Here is a 22047-nt window from a genome sequence, read left to right on the forward strand (position 1 = left end):
AAACATCATCTTCAAATATCTCAAGGGCTGTCACATGGAGGATGGAGCAAGCTTGTTTTCTCCTGCTCTGAAGCCTAGGCCCTTAACCAATGGATTCAAGTTACAAAAAAGGAGATTCTGACTAAATATTAGGAAGAACTTTCTGACAGTATGAGCTGTTCGGCAGTGGAACAGTCTCCAGTGGAGTGTTGTGGACTCTCCTTCCCTGGAGGTTTTGAAGCAGAGGTTGGATGGCCATCTGTCATGCATGCTTTAGCTGAGATTCATGCATTCCAGGGGGTTGGACTAGATGACCCTTAGGGTCCCTTCCAACTCTACAGTTCTATGATTCCATGAAATAGAGTGCAAGATCTTCATTAGTTCTAATGTAGGTCAGGCATTTAATGATTTTGTTCTCATTTACAACAAAGGACAAACATTTGTAAATTAAGTTGGAATCTCTAGGTGGCACAGCAAATTAATTTAGGAAATGAAAGTGAATTTGCGTATGTCAGTTAATGTGTTGCTATTTTGGAAAATGGGGTACTGGCTTAAATCACCACCACCACCAAAAAACTCATTCTACTTTTTTTTTTTTTTACAGCTGTGCTTTTCCAAACTAAAGTCTGGAATGCAGAGAACAGATTTCAATAAAATTAGGAGCTGCATATAGTACAGTATGGACTTTAAAAAAACTTATCCCAAGTCTGATGTGATTGCTATGGGCCATTGTTGTCAGAGGGTATAAAGAATATATTTGTGTCATAGAAAAGAGGCAGTAGAAGGTGGAACATAATGGGTTGCAGAAGAAAGGCAAGAGAGGATACATCCCATAGTATCTAGCAGGCTTCCAGGAGGTTTGGAAGGTGGGCCAGGGCAGTTTTAGAAGACCACAAATATGTTGCAGAGATGGCAAGGTTTATACATGGATTCTTGTGTCCTGAGCTGTTGAAGGACAACACATGCCCAAGGCATCTAAGATGCAGCTTTGAAGAAGACTGCTAAGAGAGATTGGATCCAGTGTACAGTTGGGAGACATCTGCTCTTGGAATGGCTCTGCCCTTGCAATTCTTAACACATCTACAACCGTAGGGGTTGGGGAGTAGGGGATAGGTTTCATATGAAATCTCTTAGATGCTGGTGGAATGTTATGTAGAAGCTCTGTGGCTTGAGGATTCATGGTTCAGAGATCAGGGGCATTAATGTTAGGTGCTTCAATGGGTTGAACTAGCACTCCTGTATTGTTTAGACATACCAGTTGAGCAATGAAAGCCCTGGATTTGAAATGAACTAGTGAAAACAGCTGTTGATCCAGACACTGGGATATTAAAATTGCATTCAACAATGGGTATGCAGATGGAAAGCCTCCACTTTCACCTCACAGCCTCACAATAATACCTTAGTGGATGATAACAGGTTGTTTGCTCTTGTAACTTTTACTTTACTCCTTCAGAGTTACATCACTGGGCTGCTCCATCACCCTTGGGGAATATCAGAGCAATAGTGATGATTTTTGTTTGACGATGTGTTAATAAAATAAACTCTTTCTGATTCACAAAAAACTGTTTTGGACAAGTCTACATTTTACTCTGTGGTTTAAATACTCTATTGGCATTGTGTCCTATAATATTAGGTTTAATATATGTTTTATCACGGGGGGGGGGGGGAATCTCCCAATAACTTTTTCTCTGTCCATTTGAATTATCCAGACAAGGCTTTGGCACCATAATACTAACCTGACTTTTCATTCACTGACTGCGTACTGCATTCACATTATATACAAACTGATCAGAAAAGGTACCATCTTGTCATTATACATGGGTGGATGGCAGAGCAAAATCCTAATTGCCCAACATAAAACTAGCACATTACATGAAGAGTTAAAAATGCAGAAGAGCGTCCCTAGAAAATAGGCATCTTTTAAGCTACAGCAAGTGTTTGCGTATTCCATATATGTGTGTGTATATATGTACTATATTGGTATATAGCAGGGATGGCTATCTGGTGATTCATTAACCAATTTCATCCTGAGTCTGGGGTTGCTACCAAATTTGAATCAAGTTGTGGTTAAACTTTGCCTGTAGTTTTATTTTAGGAAAAGAAATGTTGATTTTATGTGTGTTAATGCTTTTTAAACACTTCATCTCTCTTGGGCATATTGGAGCTCAGCCGCCCAGCATGGTGAAGTAGAGATGTGCAGCAAAATAGACTTCTGGCACCTGACTGCTGTTTTAAGGACAGAGAATGTCAAAGCCATCCATCCCTGGTATATACTATCCATGTATGTATACACACAGGACATGATCCTTGCCCATGTGTTAAAAGATCCCCAAAGGGCATAAGGGAGCCCTGTTTTCACTTATTCCTCTCAGTTTGTGCAGAGCATAATGGAAATTTACAGAGAATGGGAAGTCCCTAAAGCTTGTTCATGTAAGCTCAGACGGGGGTATGGGAGGCACATAGAGACCACCCATTGCCCAGATTCCTCTAGAATGCTGCACGCACAGGGCCAGGAACACGGGCTGCGGAGAGGGTTGAAACAGAGCTCTTTTAAGCCCCCTGAGGTATCCTCCATGCACCCACACGGCATCCAGGCAGGAAAGGCTCATGCCCATATATATATATACACCTACACACACACACACACCTATTTCCAAGACAGCCACATATTGCCACATGCATTTAACTAGCTAAAAACATAGAAATAGGTAAGCCTAGTTTAGTGGAAATTTCTTAAATTATATTTGAACAATAAACAGCAAGAGTAATACCGCAAAGTACTCCTCTGTTTTCATTTATATCTACAATAAACTTCTATAAACAGTTTGTCTCCCAAAAACAAAGCCCCCAATAAAATAAAATCAAAAATAAAGGTAACACCCAGTGTTCTATATTTGCAAATTTCTGGTAAGTTAAAAATAAACAAAACAAAACAAAACAAAAAGAAGGGGAAAATTAACATAAAGGGAAAAAGAAGAGAAACAAAAACAGGCCCCACTCAGAGGTGCATATTTACATTCTTCAAACTGTAGCGGTGAAAAATAATTCTATTAAGTGCAGGACATTCCTAGTGTTGCAGTAGTGACATATTTAAGAAAGTCTCCATGAAAACAATTCTTTTGTCTGAAGAGTGATGCATTCCATGAAATATTCTAGCTTTGCCTTCACTTGCAGCCAGTGGCAGAGTCTGGATTGAACAGTTCCTTGTATAACGGAGGAAACAGTGTATTCACTATATCGGGATGAGATTGTTTAAATACCTGCAGTTTTTCTCCGTGCAAGTTGCAAAGTGCAGTGATAGTTGGTATCTTGGCTACTAACTATAAGACAGACAAAGAAGCAAATTGAGAGAAAGTTTATTCTTAAAGAAATTGTCTCATGAAATCCTGATTTCTAAACTGATTGGCTTTCCTGCTGCAATTTTCTTCTAAAAGCAGCAGCTGTGCATGAAAATGACACAGAGAGGTGTGTGCATGTGATTTGGGTTGGGGCTTCTGAGTGGGAAGTGGGGTTCTACATCCTCACATTGCTGAAGCTGCTATTTTCTGGCTACCTGAAGGAGCACCACCTGCCGTATAGATTACCTGGGTCTTAAGATCAACTTCCGAGGGCTTGTTTTATGTGTTAGGCCACTAGGTATCTAAGGACAAGAGTTAATGCCTTTTCAGTGGTGGCACTACAGCTCTGGAATATCCTCTATGTGGAGCCAATAGGCTCCATCTCTGGCCAGTTTCTACAGAGAACACTTTTCATTTGACAGATTTGTAATGTTTAAAACTTTACTACTGATGTTTCTCTCCAGTAGCTTTATATGACTGCTTTTTAGTTTTATTTATACTGGTGTTTTTAATGTGTGGATTTTGCTTTCTGATTTCCTCTTTCTTGTGTTGTGACATTCCTATGAGTGCCCTTGGGGCACAGGAGCAGACTATGAGCAATGGAGGCAAATACATGTAGGCACACATTCTATGCCTGTATATTTTCCTTTCCATGGCTAATAGCAGCTCCATGGGAAAGACTTGGACCATAACATACAGGAAGCAGAAGCCCCTGGTGTGTGTGTGTATGGCTGGGGTGGCTGGCAGCTGCCCTACTGACACTAGTGTTGCTGGTGCTCATCAAATGATATGGGGTGCGGCAGGGAGGTGGCAAGGTCAGGAACACTGCACATGCTCAGTGATGGAAGCACTGGCTTGGCTTCCCCATGTTGGGAGAGCAGCTCTGGGGCACTGCGGCCTCGTCATGCTGGCTGCTCCTAATGGAGGGGAAGCGTTGGAATTCCCTTCGCCGTACCAAAGACCTTATCCAAATCAGCCCAGCTGCTTTATGAGGTTATTTTTCTTTATAAAATAAACCCAAAGCAGCTAATAATAATAATAAGCATGAAACACCATAAAACAGTTCCAATTACAGTGAAAAAGTTCAGATAACTGCATTCAAATTCACACAATAAAACTAAGAGCAGAATACAACAATTCATCATGAAGGCGGTGGGACAGGTCTCTGCTGTAAAATTTAATTAGAGCCTAATAAGTTTTTTTTAATAAAATAAATTAATTGTAATACAAATTATCAGAGCATGGGGATTGAAACTGAATTATTTTTCTTTGAGTTTTTATAATGTATCTTGACTGATGTTTTAAATTGGTGGCTAACATCAGCAAGCTTGACATGCAGTTGCATTGTGCCTATTAGCCTGTGATCAGCAGATCAGCTGGAGCAAAAGGGCATGTATTCTAGCTCCATCAACACAGCTCCAAGTGCACAATCTATTGCTCTACATGCAAATCCCTTCACACACTGGATGCAGCAGATTTTAAATTCTGGCGTAGATTCTAGCATGTGTGTGGAATAGAAGCCATAGCAATGTTTGAAGATCACATGGTGAGTTCTGATATACAAGGAAAATTCCTGGGTAGGAGTGTGAAGAACTATTTGATTCAAACAAGAAAGCCTTTGGGGGCAGGAACACTGGAATCACTAATAAGGTAAAGGTAAAGGTACCCCTGCTCGTACGGGCCAGTCGTGACCGACTCTGGGGTTGCGCACCCATCTCGCTTAAGAGGCCGGGGGCCAGCGCTGTCCGAAGACACTTCCGGGTCACGTGGCCAGCGTGACGAAGCTGCTCTGGCGAGCCAGCACCAGCGCAGCACACGGAAACGCCGCTTACCTTCCCGCTATAAAGCGGTACCTATTTATCTACTTGCACTTAAGGGTGCTTTTGAACTGCTAGGTGGGCAGGAGCTGGGACCGAACGACGGGAGCTCACCACGCCGCGGGGATTCGAACCGCCGACCATGCGATCGGCAAGTCCTAGGCGCTGAGGTTTTACCCACAGCGCCACCCGCGTCCCTGTGGAATCACTAATAGCCAATCAAAAAAAAGGGGGGGAATTAAAATCAATATTAATTAACTGTACACTTTTTATGTAGGAGTGTCAGTTTGTGTACTGAAGAGCTACCTTTGCCAAAGTCTCATCGTCAAGATGATTCTTCTGGATCACATGTTGAAGTGCAAAATAAATCTTTTCCTGAAGCTTCTGGACTTTCCTTGGTTCCAACAGCCAAGCCCGATCTGGCCAAAAGAAATAAAATAAATTCAAATGAAGGCATAAACTAAAGCCAGAAAGATGGAAAGATGACTTGTAGCAATAGGTGTTAATAGCGTTGTGGTCCCAGTTGCAGAACCACCCCTCCTTGCGCAGAAGCTATAGCTAAGGCATAAAGGAACAAACCCAACCAGACTACAATCTGGATTAGAAATGGACACAACTTTATTGATTCCAAATGCAGGTGGACTTTTGCTCAGGCATTGGGTGCATATCCATCCAGCCTCCTGCTAGAGGGCTGAAACTCTGACAGCGTGGTGCCAAGGTTTATGGTGTCCCCAAGAAGCCAAACTACCAAGGTGGCCATTCCCACCTGCCCCGCACTTGGCTTCTGGACAGAGACTTCCACTAAGGCCCCTCTAACAGGGTATCCTGAGTACACACCTGATCTTTGGTCAGGGTGATGCACCAATTCAACTGGGACCTTGATAACTAGGATTCCACCCAATGCCTTACCTGCCCAAAGTTGCTATGGGGAAAGTTGCTCGTTTTGCTATGGGAAAGGCAAAACCTCGCCTGTTTGCAGGCAAATTTCTTCCTGGCTCCAAATATGGCAACCATTAGTAACCAGAGCAAGGTCAGGTATTACAAGGAATAGTAAAAAAACAAACAAACAAGTGACTTGGAAAGCAAAATAAGGTTAAACAAGACACATGACAAAAGCATGGCAAGGAGGGAGGGAGGGTTTGCTCTTCTGCCAGCTGTGATGAAGGTGCCAGGCTCAGTTGGCTTTAAAGCATCCCTGGTGGACTGGAGAAGAAGCATCTGCTTCCCAGTCCATGAGGCTCTGCTCCCTCAGGCGCCCAGGATTTGGTGGGCAATCCCATCCTGCAATGTGTCCGGCCATGCCCACGAGTCCTGGCTGCCACGACAGGCCACAACTGCCTTCCACCCGAATAGGGTAAGTGGCCATTGTAACCCCACCATCAGGAGGAAGTGCAATATTTTAGCTCCCCATCTCAAAAGAGCTAAGTTTTTAGTACTTGGGTTTATCTGATATTAGCTTTCACTTTAGGTGCAGGTAGCACTGCATTCCTCTCTACCCTTGCCCTATGGCTTTCCCAGCCCCTGCAAGATGCTCACATATCACAGCTGTACTAGGCAGGTTCTGGGGAAAATAGATGTTTTGGAATCTTACCACACAATCTAACAGACCACTGTGTAAGTCTATGATTGGGACACTAATTTGTGAAACTTGAAACCACATAACTTTAAAGGACGTTCCACTGAAAACAAGAATGTTTGTTTCCATTGCAAGCAATGTGGTTTGAACCAATATGCTGAATGTCCTCTCCCAGTTTCTGCTCTGACTGAAGATTAGTGCTTTCTGGTTCTTGGACTAGAAATGGCATCTTTTCTGCTGTAGTTCTGAGCCTCTTATTTTCTCATATGTGGAGATATTTGGCAGTGGCCAGAGCAGTCCTGGTTTAGCTGCTTTCCTGCAATTTTCATTTTTTTCTTTTTATTATCCTGTTGATGAATTCCATCAAGATAATGCTGCATGTAACAGGGGAAACAAAATAATACTTCGGTTCTATCCTTGAAATATCAAATAACTGCCAGGAAAACGTCCACAAGTTTAGTAATGGAATTGAATTAAAGTGCAATGGAAACTTTGCTGTACAATATCCAGAGTTATATGGCTATATAGTCCGTATGCCATACCTGTTCTGTATTCAAACATGCACACAGCAGCAGTTGTAACTTGTAACATCAATTCTTCTCCTTCTCCACTAATCCTGTTTCACAGTTTGGCATGCCTGGCCATTCCACCCTTCAGGTTTAGCTGTGCAAATTGCCACTGCCTGAAAACCCACCTCCTTCCCTGCAGAGAGGTTTCTCTTGGTAGTTCCATTGTCATCAGCATCTTAAAAGTGGTTGGCATTCTCTCTGGCAGTTGTGTAACTCCCTCCCCACAGAGATACATCTGGCATCTTCTTTATGCAGCTTTTGGCAAATACTGAAGATGCTGTTGCAATACAGTATACAGTTACGGACTCACACTTGCATGCATGAAAGGGTTAACTTGGGCCCTGAGCTCAAGCTGCCAATGGGTGGAGTTTAGTGGGCTCCCAGCAACTTTTGATCCCCCCTTTCCTCTCTCTGCTGTCTTCCTGGATGAAAGGAGTCATGTGGAATGGCTCCCTGACAAAGAAAAATCAAGTGAATGAATCTCTCTAAAATAGATTTTACACCCTGCAGCTTTCCTAAAGCTTGCCCGATCCTTTTGTGATGAAACCAAGTTCTTTTCTTTTAAGTCATTTGGATCCTTTTTTCTTCTTTGCTTTTCTTCCTGTGGGTGGAGACTTTTTTTGCTGTAACTCCTGAAACTCTGAGTAACCTCTTCAATTATTTGGAAAACTAAATGTCTGATTTATTCTAGTATTTTCATGCAGATTGTTTGTTTAAAGGTTGATGAGGTGAGATTTAAATCTAACCAAGTTTTAATGTGCCTGGTAGCTATGAGAGAGTAAAAAATCTTTTCCAAGCCTCTTTCTCCAATAGATGTAGCTCTTTATGCTGGCTGTTGGCACCTGAGATGTATATCTTTTAGGAACCACATCATTTCTGTGATTTCAGGTTGTTTTCAACATTGTGTTTTAATTGTTGTAACCTAACAACAACAACAACAACAACCACCTACACTGGTTGTTCAGCCGCTGCTTTCTTCCATGTGAAAAAGGAAGTGTCACCAGGTTATGTGCTGCTGTGACGCACTTTAAAAAACCTGCCACATGAATCAGGATAAACTTACCCACTATGCAGAAGCACTGCAATATAATACACTATGGTAAAGTCCAAGCCATGCAGTAGAACAGTGTGGTCAGCCCCAGCTAGCATGGCAATGGTTTGGCGTGATAGCACCATCCATCACCATCTGGCCGACCATTGCTCATTCCTGCTCTAGCACATATTTACCCAAGTTTGTTCCTGTAAACGTCAGGGATCATGTAGCCCAGCTTCAATGCTTAACCTCTTCAGTTGTAATTTTTATTGAATTACAGGCAAAATACAAGACAGATCAAACCCATTCAGTAATTTAACGTACGTACTTATGTGAAGAACAACAGTAACCAGCATAGGCTGAAAAGAACTGGAAATAGTGAAGTTTCTATGGGATGCAGGTGGGAAAGTATAATTTGTTGAAGATAACTACCTGGTGATATCAGAACAGCAGATGAAAACAAGGCAATTTCCTCCTCAGTCAGCTGCAAGGAACATAAATTCTTTGCAAAGTCAAATGCTTCATTCACGAGGTCATCAGAACCTGTGTGCAGAAGACAAAGTCAACATAAAATCATATTGTTTCACATGTAATGTTTTCCCAGGAATATTATTGTGATCAAATGCATGCATGTGTCCATAATGAATGGGCATCAGTTCTCTTCCATTTCCCTTACATCCAGGCAGTGAAACAAATATATCATGCAGAAGAACCAGTCAGTTTCCTACACTAACAACACATACATTCTTGGTGCTTAGAGATAGTTATGAGGAAAAGTAGTTTCAATCTTCCCTGAAGAGCTGCTGATTGAGATCAGAACATTAGCATGAGTACATGAGAACTGAGGATATTTTCTCTGGGGTCTGTAAGGGATGTTCAGCAAGCATGGCTTTCACTGCTGTCGTACTTCAGTGACAGGACAACAGACCACTTGTCATTTTTCTTATAGCTACTAAAGACAGAGAAGGCCCATTTCTTGTGCAAATGAGAAGCTAACTAAACTATTGCCTTTGGGCGATTTATTTGAGGCCTTATACAACTTGCCTCATATATATCCTAAAGATACAACATTTTGAATCCAGAGTTCCTGTGAGTGAAACTCCAGTCATGGGAAGTTCCTACTGGAAGAAGTTGGTTGTATTTTGTTGAGTCTTCCTTTCCTTCTGCAACCTCTGAAATAACTGCTAAAGAGCATCATACTCTGATGAACATGGTAGGTTGGAGGGGAGGCTTAAGGGGGAACTGGTAAAAATCATCTTTATTCAGTGGGAACCTTAGCTGAATCTCATGCTCTTTCACAAGTTCTTCCAGCTATAGAGGTAACTCTGGATCCAACCAGTACCCTTGAGTATGCCAGAAAAAAGCACTGGATCCAACCTCGTGGAAAACTCAAAAAGAGAAAGACCAACTATTGCGCCGAATGCTACAAAAAAGGCTAGGTATGTTTTCAGTTACTTTTCTAATCTTTCTGTGTTATGAGTTATAGTTTTACAGCAGATTATCAGTTGTGTCCAATTCAATAGTCAGAAAAGAACTCCTCCCACAAGCCCGATTGAAACATAACAACATAAGTGTGATATGAGGTTCCAGTCAAATATATAGTTGTATGTGCTTATTTACTCATTTAAAGCACTTTTACACCAGTCTTTAAAAGAAGAAGACAAGACTCCAGAGTGGCTGACAAAGTTCAGAGATAAGAAATAAGAAGATAAGAAATAATTCCAACTCATTTCCACCGGAGTTTAATGTACAGACCTGTGCCTTGTATTGTGGCTTAAATTTATCTGGCACACTTATGAAGGTACACTTATAAGTGGATACTAATAGAATCCCTTTTCATGAATCAGCTTTACCTTTTGTTCTTGATCACTTCACGATTATTATAATTTTACTCTGATTACTCTCACAGTTTATATTTGAGCATTAATTTTGTTTCTACCATACAATAGTAATATAAAGGAGGCTCACAAAAAGATATAAAGCAGTGAAATACAACAGTACAAATGGGACAGCAGCATATTGGCCCAGTATACCTGAAGGAGAATCACCACCCCCATTGTTCAGCCCAGACACCTCTGAGGGCCTTCTGGTGGTTCCCTCACTGCAAGAAATGAAGTTACAAGGAACCAGGCAGAGGGCCTTCTCAGCAGTGACACCCTCCTTTCAGATGAATACCATTCCTTCAGATGTCAAGGAGATAAAGAACTACACAACTTTTAGAAGACAGCTGAATGCAGCCATTTATCAGGAAGTTTTTAATGTTTGACATTTTCTTATGTTTTATATGTGCTGTAAGCCACCCAGAGTGGCTGGGGAAAACCCAGCCAGATGGGTGAGGTACAGTTGTTATTATTATTATTATTATTATTATTATTATTATTATTATTACTAGTCAAGGGTGGTGCAATTAAGGGCTTATCCACACTTACCTTTGCCTCGCACTTTCCAGGCACAGGCCTGTGCTTTAAAGCTCTGTGTCCGTGCATTTTTTTCTTGCCCTGAGCTTTCCCTGTGAATACTTGCTCTTTAGTGCTCAATCAGAGTAAACACCAGTTCAGGTTTTCCACCTTCAGTGTACATTAGCATCATTTTTATACCTTATACAGTAAATAAAAAACTTAAGTGGATCCAAGCCCTGATTTACATTCTTTCTCCTTTGCCCTTTTCCCAAATCTTAATATGGCGTTAATGTTTCTCCCAGCTCTGTTTACCCAAAGGGCTGGAGAAGAAGCATCTAAAATGATGATTACACAATCAGAGGTTCAGATTAAGGAGAGTGTTATTAACCTATGACCTCACTTACATGGAAACAAGCAGTGCCTGGGGAATTAGTGGAATCTAACAGATTCTTTTTATTTCAAATATCTTCAATGGTGATGAGTTGATACTCATTTGATAATATATGGCTGCAGGTGCCACCACTATATACCCAGATCACACCACAATTTTATGGCTTGAGTAAACAATGAAGAAACCACCCTACCCAAAGCCTTGAACATTTGCATCCCTCCATATTTTCCTTCAAACAGAACAGTGTTGTTGAGTGGATTGAAGGCACGGCACATTCTGACTAAAACCACTTCCAAGCAGCCTGGAAAGACAGCAAAAGTTACTGTACAGATATATCATGATGAGATATTTGCATTCAGCCATTTTCTGGAAGCAGAAGGTATTCACAAACAAATTCTTATTCCTGATCTCCACTGCTAGATACAATGGTTAGTGCAAGCCAGCCTGCAGCTCTTCTTTTGCAATTGTGGGATTTCGGTAATATTCTGTGAAAAAGGCAGTGAATGAGTGGATGAGCTGCTTCTCCCCTGTCACAGAAGGGAGAAGTCACAGAATTACTCTAATTTAATCATAACAGTGCTGGCTGAATATGCATGGAAACAGTATTGGACGACTCAATTGTGAGAATGTATTGTGGACCACCAAGCCCTTGCTTTGCCTATTTTGGAGTTGAGGTTGTCCTGCAAAAGTAAAAAACTGTCCAGCATGCTTTGCTCGAAAAATCCCACCCCTCCCCCATCTCATTAAGAGAAAAAAGAACAACCGAATATAATTTTAAACCAACAAAATATATGTAAAATATTGTGTTCTCTAAACACTTTTGTTGCATTTATTTATTTATTTTTGATAGGCATTGGAAGAAAAAAAACAGCATTAGAAGATAGCTGCTTGGCTGAAGTGATGATAATGCAGTTCTGTAGTGAAGTTGATTTTATCAGTCTTTTTTGTCCTTTTTCCAGCTCAGCATTATTTGCAGGGCAACCCTATCCATGTCTTTTCAGAAGTAAGTCCCACTGAGTTCAAAGGGTACAAGCATTTTAAAACTCTCACTTCTACTCAGGTGTAAGGGGGTACAACAGGATATCCTCTGTACATTTAGGTCATAGTCAAATTTTAGGCATTGTTTAACACTCCAGCTTTTTCAGTGACACAGCATGATGTCCCATCTGATACCCTGTTTGAATCCTGAAGCTGATTTATCAATGTTTCTGTAAGCTTTGGTAATTCTGTTCCTCAAATACTGCTGTTAGCAAATTAACTTCCCCAACCTGATCCCCTCCAAAAGTTGAGCTACAACTCCCATGAGCCCCAGCCAGCTGTTGTTTAAAACACCTGGAGGGCCCTTGGTCATGAAGGCTAATGGAAACACTGACACCATCCCTGTTTACTCACCTGATTTGAGAAGTAGAATTTGATCATTTTGACAGAGTTCCATGAAGCCTGTTATCCGCTTTGCAAATTCCACCACGTACTGAATGGCATGTGTGATCTGGATTGCACACTGCTGCCATAATGCTTCTCTTGACTTTCAGAAGAAATGTGCGTGCAAAAGGAGAGCAGATAGTAATCATAAAGCAAGTTGATCCTTCAGACATGAAATGAATGTATGCTGTTCAGCCACATGATCAATAATATATTGATGACAATTACTCATGCGATAGGTGCAGATCCTATGGTTACTGAAGCAATAGGTGGTATTCAACTAAGCTTTACTTCAAGTAGACCCACTGAAATGTGTGACATGACTTAAGTATTTTAATAGGTCTTCTCAGAAAACTTAGTTGAATACCACTCATTGTGCAGATGCTTTAACCTACTATGATAATTACTAAGTGCATATATTAAAATAGCAAGAAAAAATAAGACTATTTAATAGGACTGTTTTGTGGTGTTAAACACAAAAACATTCATGTAAGTCCAGGGTGCAAATTTCAGGGTGTACTCACTGCTGAATTGACCTCCTCTGAGGAACTCCATAGTGCAACCACTCCCTGCCCAAAGCAGCGTGATGTCAGTGCTGTTCTGCTCATTGGCACTGACAGCATCACTTGCCAAGGAACAACTGGGAGCAAATGAAAATGCCCAATGTAAACGGCCGCACACACCTGTCAAAGCAGTCTATATGTTGGATCCAGTTTCCCACCCCTGCTCTAAGGTAGAGATGTGCATCTCTCACCTGGTTTCTGGAGAATGTGTTTTTTCCTTCCCATTAGGTTTATTCAGACTTTTTGTCCAGTAAGCCCCTGAACTTCCACCAGCAAATCGAGGGACATCTGAGTCCATCAATCCATTGTATGCTTTCTTATCTGAGTGGAGGAGGATCCACACCAACATCTCATAAAAAGGCCCTGACACATGTGGGAACTGCTAATTTTAGGGAACAACACGAATCCACCAATGGGACTCAGTTCCCATGTCTTTTCTGCCATGTTCCCTCACAGAGCTGAAGAGGACAAGGAGCAAAGCCCCAAGAGTGGCTGATGTAACCTGCTTGAGCAAGGCTTGTTCTAACACACGGAGCATCTTTTTGCTCCAGTGCCTGTTTATGACTGGGTTCCTTGTGCAGTGCTTGTGGGTGCTCTGGAGTCCTCAGATTCGCCCCTTGGCATCCATTGAGCCAGCCTTCCAGCTGGCTGCTAAAACTTTATTCTAAAAGGAAAAGGAACCCTGCTGCTACTGGGAAGGGATGTCCTATTCAACAACAATAATAATTTATTATTTCTAACCCACCCTCCAGACTGTGTTGCCCCAACCACTCTGGGCAGCCTCCAACTTATATAAAAACATAATAAAACATTATCATTAAAAAACTTCCCTATCCAGGGCTGCCTTCTGATGTCTTCTAAAGGTTGCATCTCATTGGCTTGGGGAAGGGGGTGTCACATAAACGCCATACCCTCCAACATTTCTCCAGTGAAACATTTCTCCTAAGGAAAAGTGGGACATTCCAGTATCAAATCAGAAACCGGGAAGACTTCTGTAAACCTGGGGCTGTCCCTGGAAAATATGGACACTTGGAGGGTCTGTTATTTTATTTGTTTATTGGATGTGTGTGTTGGTGTTTGCCATAGTGCTCCACTGAATTCCTCCCTAAGACATTGCTCCTGTTTTAAAATGTCATTTTTCAAAAGTGCTGTCCTCACGTGTGTTATCCAGAAATTAATTGGCAGAAATAATGCACAGAACAACAGTGATTAGGAATGAGTAATAACAATAATAATAATAATTTATATGCTGCCCATCTGACAAGAATATAGAAGCCTAATACAGTGAGTTGTCTTTTTGGTACCTTGCTCTGGTATTCTTTGACTTCTTCATATGTGTGGGTTTGCCAGGCCAGCTGGTGTAGTTCCTCTATTGTGTACTGACATGTCTCCAAATGGGACTTAATGATATTCTGTGCAATTCGGTCTAAGAAAGAGGAACAAAAAGGAAGAAACTCTGCTTCACAATCATTATTATTTTAAATATACTTTGTTTTACATTGCTCTAATCATGTTTTCTTTTGCTAAGAAGGCAGGACAGAATTAAATAATGTTATCTAGTAATACTAGGATAATAGTAAAGATGAGGATAATCCTTTACTGCAGTGACCATACGATGAGCTGGCAGCTGAACAATAGTCTCAAGAACACTTTCTCCATTGCTACAACACACTGGGCACTTTTTTTTAGTGGTACTGTACTCCACTGCCAGGAGCACATTTTGGGGAATTCTGAATAAACAATTCAGAGTAATGTAGAAGCAGTAATTTATTACTTGCACTTTCTATTAATTTGTCTTTGCAAGGGTCAAATAACATAACCTGATAATCAGCCAACAACAAACACAAATCTTTGGTTGTACATCTTGCTTGAACATCACTCCTGTAGCCATAAAGTGATGGCAAAACAGCAACTAACAGTAAGTACATGCGGAATGCAAGTGCTGAAAAATTGAAGTGGAAGAGATTCAAGCCCATATTGGGGAATGTAGACTTGTGCAATTAAAGTGGACGAAACTGCTTTATCCCCCACCATGCAACAAATCCACTTAAAAAAAGTAACAGACTCTTTTGTGGTCAGGAAAGTAATGGGGAAATGCATTTTTGAAAAGGGTGGAATGAATGAATGGCTTATAAACACCCCAAAAGGAAATCAGGATAAATTCAGGAAGCTTGCTCCTTGCAAATCAATAAGAATGAATGCTCAATAAAAAATGAATATAATCTAACTTCTACAAGCAAAACAGGATGAATGCTCAATATATAGGTTGTCTGCAGGAGCCCTGGAAAACAGGGAATGAGACATTCTGCAATATAGTACAATAGCTACCGGTATATTCTACCATATTGCACAACTGCTGAAAAAGCCAGTAAGACACAACAAGGACACTCAATAAGAGCTGAGCTGAGCTGCTTCTCTGCTCAAAATGGCACTCGTTTTGCCATTTTGAGCAGAGAAGCAGCTCAGCTCAGCTCATGGATCTGGAAGTATGCATTATTTAATTAATCCATTTATTTAAAATATTAATGATTCAAATATGCATTGCAGTATAAAAGAGAAATAAATAAAAATTATTAATACCAAGTACAACATGTGTATGGAGAAGCAGCAAAAACTATAAGGCACAATGAAGCAGAATAAACATTAAAAATTCCATGACAAATAAAGGGTGACTTGGCTTAGCACTGAAAAGATTTTAATTATGGCACCAAAGATCATCTTGTATAGCATACTTCCACTAAAGAAGGCACTCAGAGAATAACCTCAAATGAAGACTTTTAAGACATGGGCAGACTGTTATGGGAAGAGTTGTTCCATTAGGCATTTGGGTCCCAAGCCATTTATGAATTCAGTGGTAGGTGCCAGCTCCTGGCTTTGGCTTTGAGGTGAACAGGCAGACAATGCAGTTCGTCCAATAAATTGTGTAATCCAAATCTACTTCACTAAACCAGCCATAATTTTGTAAGCCAAGTTCTACTTCAAGTCATCTTCAGGGACAACACCACTGGCGTGTCAAGGTCCCCAAGATACTCCCCCCCCCCCAAAAAAATAACACACACATCACATAGAATTTTTGTTTAAGGTTTTTGGCATAATTTTGGCCACAACTTTATTAACATACATGGATGTGAGTGGTTGCTTAGGCATTGGTTAGGACTATCTGTCCCCACGCCCAGGGACAGAACTGACTTCTGGATTCCAGCGAAAGTCAGTAAGGGGAAACAATATTGGGGAGAAACTGGAGCTGTGCCACAGGCCCTCACCTTCTCCCCGCATGCTCCCAGGAGCTTACGCGGGCCAAACTCGATTCCAGGGATTTGGACGAAAGCATGGCAAGCCCCTGAATTCCTTTAACGGAATTCCCGTGCAGCAGCAGCATTGGAGGGGCAGGCACAGCCAATCCATACCCCTCCTCCAACCAATTTTTAACCAATGCCTAACCACAACCTTACAAGTTGTGACGATTTGCTATGCAGTAGGCAAAGACCAAATGGCACCGGCCAATCAGCCAAATGGACAAAATTCCTACCAGGCCCCTGCCCCAACGGCAGACAACCCCATGACAGGCATAGCAAGGTCAACACACAAAACCTAAAATAAGGGAGGGAGGGTGGGTGATCCGGTGCACGCAGTGAAAGAGAAAACTGAACGCTGTGTGCACTGCTTAAAAAACCTCTGTTCCCTCCCCCTAATTAGCAACATCAGAATTACCCCAGCAACTCAAACTACCAATCCCTGCCAGAGACCAACCACCCCAACCCGCCTGGCAATAGAGGGGTGGCTTGGCTGGCCCCCAGCACAACACGGGCTCTCTTTTAATGAGAACACGCCATACAAGACAGTACAGAAATCCAGCTGGGAGGTCCCCAGAGCAAGGATCACTGTCCCAGGCAACCCATGTAGATGGCAGGCAAGAGGCACTCAATGCCACTGAGGACACCTGGGCCGCCAAGCACCAGCCCCCTGTATAGGCAGGTTTGTGTCCCATAAAGACTGTAAAGTATAGATACATATTTTAGGATCTGTGGTCACTGTGAGACCAAGTACCATTCTAGTTTCACCCAATGCACCCTGCGAAGTGATCCCAGTCACTTCACATGCTTCTTGTAAAAGGACAGATTTCCCTATGGCAGCAATGTAGGCCCAGGTTCACATTCACAGTGCGCATATCTGCACTGATAGTATTTTTGAAATTTAAAAAATCTCAATTTTTGGTAACAGGGCAAGATGTTGGAATTCCAACCAAACCTCCAAAATCCTGGCCATTGAGCCACTGCATACAAACAGCTTTCCAAGCAATAACAGAAATCACGCGGAGAATTCCAAGCAACCTCCACAAAGTAGCCAAAACCACTTAACAACCACCTTGCACTATTATTGATTGGCATAGCTAATATTTACACCTTTGAAGCACTTAAACTATTTTGTCTCATAAATGTTAGTTATCTTGAAATAAGTTGGTTCAGCAGCTTTTGAAGTTAAAGCCCTCTGCCGCGCCACATCATAGCTTTCTGTGCATGTGCCCCTTGTTCCTCAGGATGATGGCAAACCTCCATCTAGGTGTGCAAAGCCTTAGGGTGGGCAGCAGAAGCAGCCGCTGCCAGCAAGGCTCTGTGTGCTGGCATCTGAAAGCAAGCCAGGTGCAAAGGCAGACTTGAGATTCTTGTGCCCCAGGCCAGCAGAGCTGGAATGTATCAAAGAAAGGCTGTGCTTGGACTCAGGGGACCCGAGTCTGACAGCTCATTCTGTGGGCTGATTAGAGTTACATAAGCATCGGAGGCTGCTTGCTTGCTTAGTTGGCATTGATGAAAGAGAGAAAGGGATTAGTCTTCGAATGGAAGACAGTGGGCTGAAAGGTCTTTTGAAAAAGCCACAAAAAAGCTTGAGATGAAGAGTCCAAGTTAATGCGAGCTTTTTCATAGACTAGCCAACAACAGAACACATGCCAGTTAAAGTGGGTGGGCGGGTAAGAGGAGCAGAGATCTGTTTTTACCCAGACACTTCAGAATGAATGCAACTTTCTATCACGTCAAGAGGCCTGGTGCCTCAACCAATAAAGTCTCCATGATCCATATTTCCTGCTATTCAGAATCCCCATGTTATGTTGGCCATGGAGCATACTCACCACAAAACTTCTTGTTCACTGGTTAGAATTACTTTCTTTATGTAGAACTACAGCAGGTAACACTCAAATTATTTTCTTCAGATCATTTGGATGAGTCTTCACTATCAGATTATTATTTTCCCTTTCTTTCTTGGAGAAGAGTAACCCTTTCCCAAACAGAGCTAGTGAGGAGAAATGGAAATGCTGAGAAAGGAAAAAGGTCTCCTCCCGTGCTGCAGAGGCAAAGTGGACAAGGAGTGTGGGGAGGGATCTTAAAGATCATCCAGTCCGCTGCCTCTTGATGGGTCACTCCCTGCCCCAGTGAGCCCAAAATATGGGGTTTGGTGGGGCAAGCTCATCCCGGTTAAGTATGGGAACACCTATCTCTTCATCAAAGAAACGTCAGGCATCTCCAGTTTCCTGCATTTTTCAAACTTAACCAGTATGTCTCTGTCCTTATTTCTCTCCCGCTCCCACCACAATCCTCTCAAATTTTATTCTATTGCTCTTGTACACTAGTTGTTTCATTTTGCATTAATTTCATCTCATGGGTCACAGTGCTAATATCAGAAATTATGGATGAATCTACACTTAAGGTTTTTAATGTTCAGGAAGGGTTAAGGAATGGTTTGGATAACATATGTGGATAACACATAACGTCTTACTTTTAACATTCAGAATGTGTTATTAAAATGTGACACAAGAGGGTGGTGCAGAGTGCAACCAGGAGTAGGGAGACAGCATTTTGGTGAAAAAAACAAAGGTAATAAATTCTTTATTTTACAAGTGACATTTTAGAACAATGTATCTAATATGGTTCTAATAACATTAAATAGGTCAGTGTAGATCCAGCCTATGTTGCCATTGGGGGAAGAAAGGGATTTTACATTATATTCAGCAGAGAAACAATCTATGACTCTCCTTTGTGGCATTCAGTAAAAAGTGACCTGGGTTCACATTTTTCATAGCTTAGCCCAGGACCAATTCTTGCATTTCAATTTTTATCCAAAATCATACCCGTGAAATATAAAGTGCCAAGGATTTATAGTATACCTGTATCTACTCATAAGGGGCGTGGGTGGCACTGTGGTCTAACCCACAGAGCCTAGGGCTTGCCGATCAGAAGGTCGGCTGCTCGAATCCCCCCGACGGAGTGAGCTCCCGTTGCTCGGTCCCTGCTCCTGCCAACCTAGCAGCTCGAAAGCACGTCAAAGTGCAAGTAGATAAATAGGTACCGCTCCGGTGAGAAGGTAAACGGTGTTTCTGTGCGTTGCTCTGGTTTGCCAGAAGCGGCTTAGTCATGCTGGCCACATGACCCAGAAGCTGTACGCCAACTCCCTTGGCAAGGTGAGCGCCGCAACCCCAGAGTCGTTTGTGACTGGACCTAATGGTCAGAGGTCCCTTTACCCTTTACTTTATCTACTCATAAGTCTGGACTCTCTATATGCTATACAGGCAATGCTTAAAATGGGCTAGAGTGATGCCTTACTTTAGTCGCTGCACTAATGTACAGAGTCAACAAGTGCTTCTGCATTGTGTGGAAATGTCCTAAGTCAGTGACATCATGGTCTGTTCACACATGATGTGGAAGTACATATTGACAGTTCTCCATATCATGACCACACCAGGTATAAATGGACGCTATTTCAATTGTTCTCAGCTCAACATGCTTCAGACTTAGGTTGCTGGCTTGCTATTTGAATTGCAGGAAGATGTGGTATACATTCTTCCAGTGTTACAATCTGTGCCATGGAAGTGACTCCTAGATGATTGAAAAGTGACCCTCCACCCGCTTTGAGTTCCATAGGGATTGTATAATGCAATGATGCAGGAAAATGACAGTGTGTGGCGCAGAGTGCTCATGTCAAAACTGGAGTTATATAGTACACAGCTTTCAAAATAGCAACTGACCTTTTCTATTTCTGATTTCAGTAGGTTCTCTTCCTGACACCATAGTCCCTTATTTTTAGACTACAGCAGACTTTTCCGCAGAAGAGTATCTTCAAAGGTTACTTATAGCTAAGATGTGAGTTTCACTGAAGGCTTAAATAAAATATCAACAACATGGACATGTACAGAAAAGAAGCATTATCAGTTAGATCTTAAGATGCTGTTAAAAATGATAGTTATTTACTTTAGTAAGAAAGCAACAATTTATTATATACTGGATTTACACTTCATGCTACAGCCCATATTTTATTTCTGTTTCTTAAATCTTATTGGCTTTGTGAAGTACCAGCTGCTCATACTTCTCAACTTCATCTCTATAACTCTCTTGGAAAGTGTGAAGGCTTTTTGCCAAAGATAGGTTGCCTCCTACAAGCCCAAGAAATAAACTGATTTGCTTTTCTCTGTGAGTGTTAAATGTCATTTGCCTAAACCATGGAATTTGGAGCCCAGTTCAGAGTTGGGGAGTTGACCACACAGAAACAGGCTCAAACAACATTTACATTGAGATCATTATTTTACCTCAGAGTAAAAAATCACCCAGGTTTTAAGATTGGTCAGAAGAAGAGTGAATGGACAGAGGCTACAAAACCCCTTTCTCTCTGCTGGCTATTTTTCAGCTCATAATCATTCCAAACTGTGTTTTTACGTACTGGGAGGTGAAAAAGTGGGGATCAAGATGAAGAAACATTGTGGGGGAGAGTTTATGAGTTGGAAAAGGACCAGAGAGAAAAGGGTTAAGCAACTTCTGGCTTATTAGACTCCAGACTGATTATTGCCTTAAAAATTCTCTCCATCTGAAAATGACCAGAGGGGAAAGGATTAAGCTGCCTCTCTCCATCTTCCCTCTCTCTGCCCCCACTAGCAGCCTGCCTAGACTGACCTCGGGTCCTGTGCTGCTCAGACTGTTCATAGGAACAGCACCTTCTTCTCAGAGATGCCTTGTGCCAGAAGAAGGATGCCAAACAAATGAGGCCTATAGATGGGATTTGTTATTTCAAAGGAAGTCTATGTCATTTCTTCCCTATGTTCCTTTAGCAAGCAACCAGTGTATTTTGTTGCATAGTTTTGTGGTATTTTTAAAAGAGAGCTTAACATTTCCTTGTTTTATAGGAAGGTGTACACTAAATTTAGGAGCATAAGCTCAAAAGCAGTAAAGCGCTTTCCTGGATAAAGTAAATAAATACACTTGGAAATGAATACCTAAGACCCTTTTTTGACTTTGACCTTTTTGCTTCATTTCCTGATTCTTATTAATTATTTACTTAGGACAATTTAATTCAGTCTGTTTTAGGAGATGACATTTTCTGTTTAAAATTTGAATGTGCAAAAATCTGAACCAAGAAGGGAATTGAAGTTAGAGCTCCTAATATCTTGCAGTGAAATCTATTAAGAAAGGGCAGAAAATGGGTGGCGGTGAGCACTGATTAGGTAAAAAGGTAAAGGACCCCTGGATGGTTAAGTCCACTCGGAGGTGACTATGGGGTGCGGCGCTCATCTCATTTTTCGGGCCAAAGGAGCCGGCGTTTGTCCACAGACAGTTTTCTGGGTCATGTGGCCAGCAGGACTAAACTGCATCTGGCACAACAGGACACTGTGACGAGTGCCAGAGCACACGGAAATGCCGTTTATGTTCCTGCAGCAGTGGTGCCTATTTATCTACTCGCACTGGCGTGCTTTCTAGGCTCCCCCTCTTTCCCCTGCAGTGCTGACCCTTCACAACCTTTCACTTTGATATCCTGCAATCTTGGTGGGATCATTTTTATAAATAGACGATCAGAATAAAAGTACCCAGGAAACAAAAAAGATGCTTAAAAACGAATGAAAGAAAAAGTTCAAACCTTTCCTAGGTTTGAGATTTCTGAAAGTCTGAAAATTTCACAATTTGTGGCTCTCCCCACAAAAAGCC

General features: G+C 41.7%; 1 protein-coding gene across 2 annotated transcripts in view; it reads right to left on the reverse strand.

Annotated features, from left to right (window-relative positions):
• Positions 1-2757: 2757 nt before the first annotated feature.
• RORB (RAR related orphan receptor B) overlaps positions 2758-22047 on the reverse strand; it is a 143779-nt gene continuing 124489 nt past the window's right edge. For both annotated transcript variants that reach the window (XM_080972888.1, XM_080972889.1), the window contains exons 5-10: positions 14392-14513; positions 12495-12627; positions 11296-11403; positions 8745-8855; positions 5441-5553; positions 2758-3299 (exon numbers count right to left, since the gene is read on the reverse strand). In XM_080972888.1, coding sequence (XP_080829014.1) covers positions 3144-3299; positions 5441-5553; positions 8745-8855; positions 11296-11403; positions 12495-12627; positions 14392-14513 — 743 coding nt within the window. In that variant the 3' untranslated portion in view covers positions 2758-3143. The remainder of the gene's footprint in view (positions 3300-5440; positions 5554-8744; positions 8856-11295; positions 11404-12494; positions 12628-14391; positions 14514-22047) is intronic.

The sequence above is a fragment of the Podarcis pityusensis genome (assembly GCF_964106645.2).
Source record: "Podarcis pityusensis genome assembly, chromosome: 11".
Lineage (NCBI taxonomy): Eukaryota > Metazoa > Chordata > Lepidosauria > Squamata > Lacertidae > Podarcis > Podarcis pityusensis.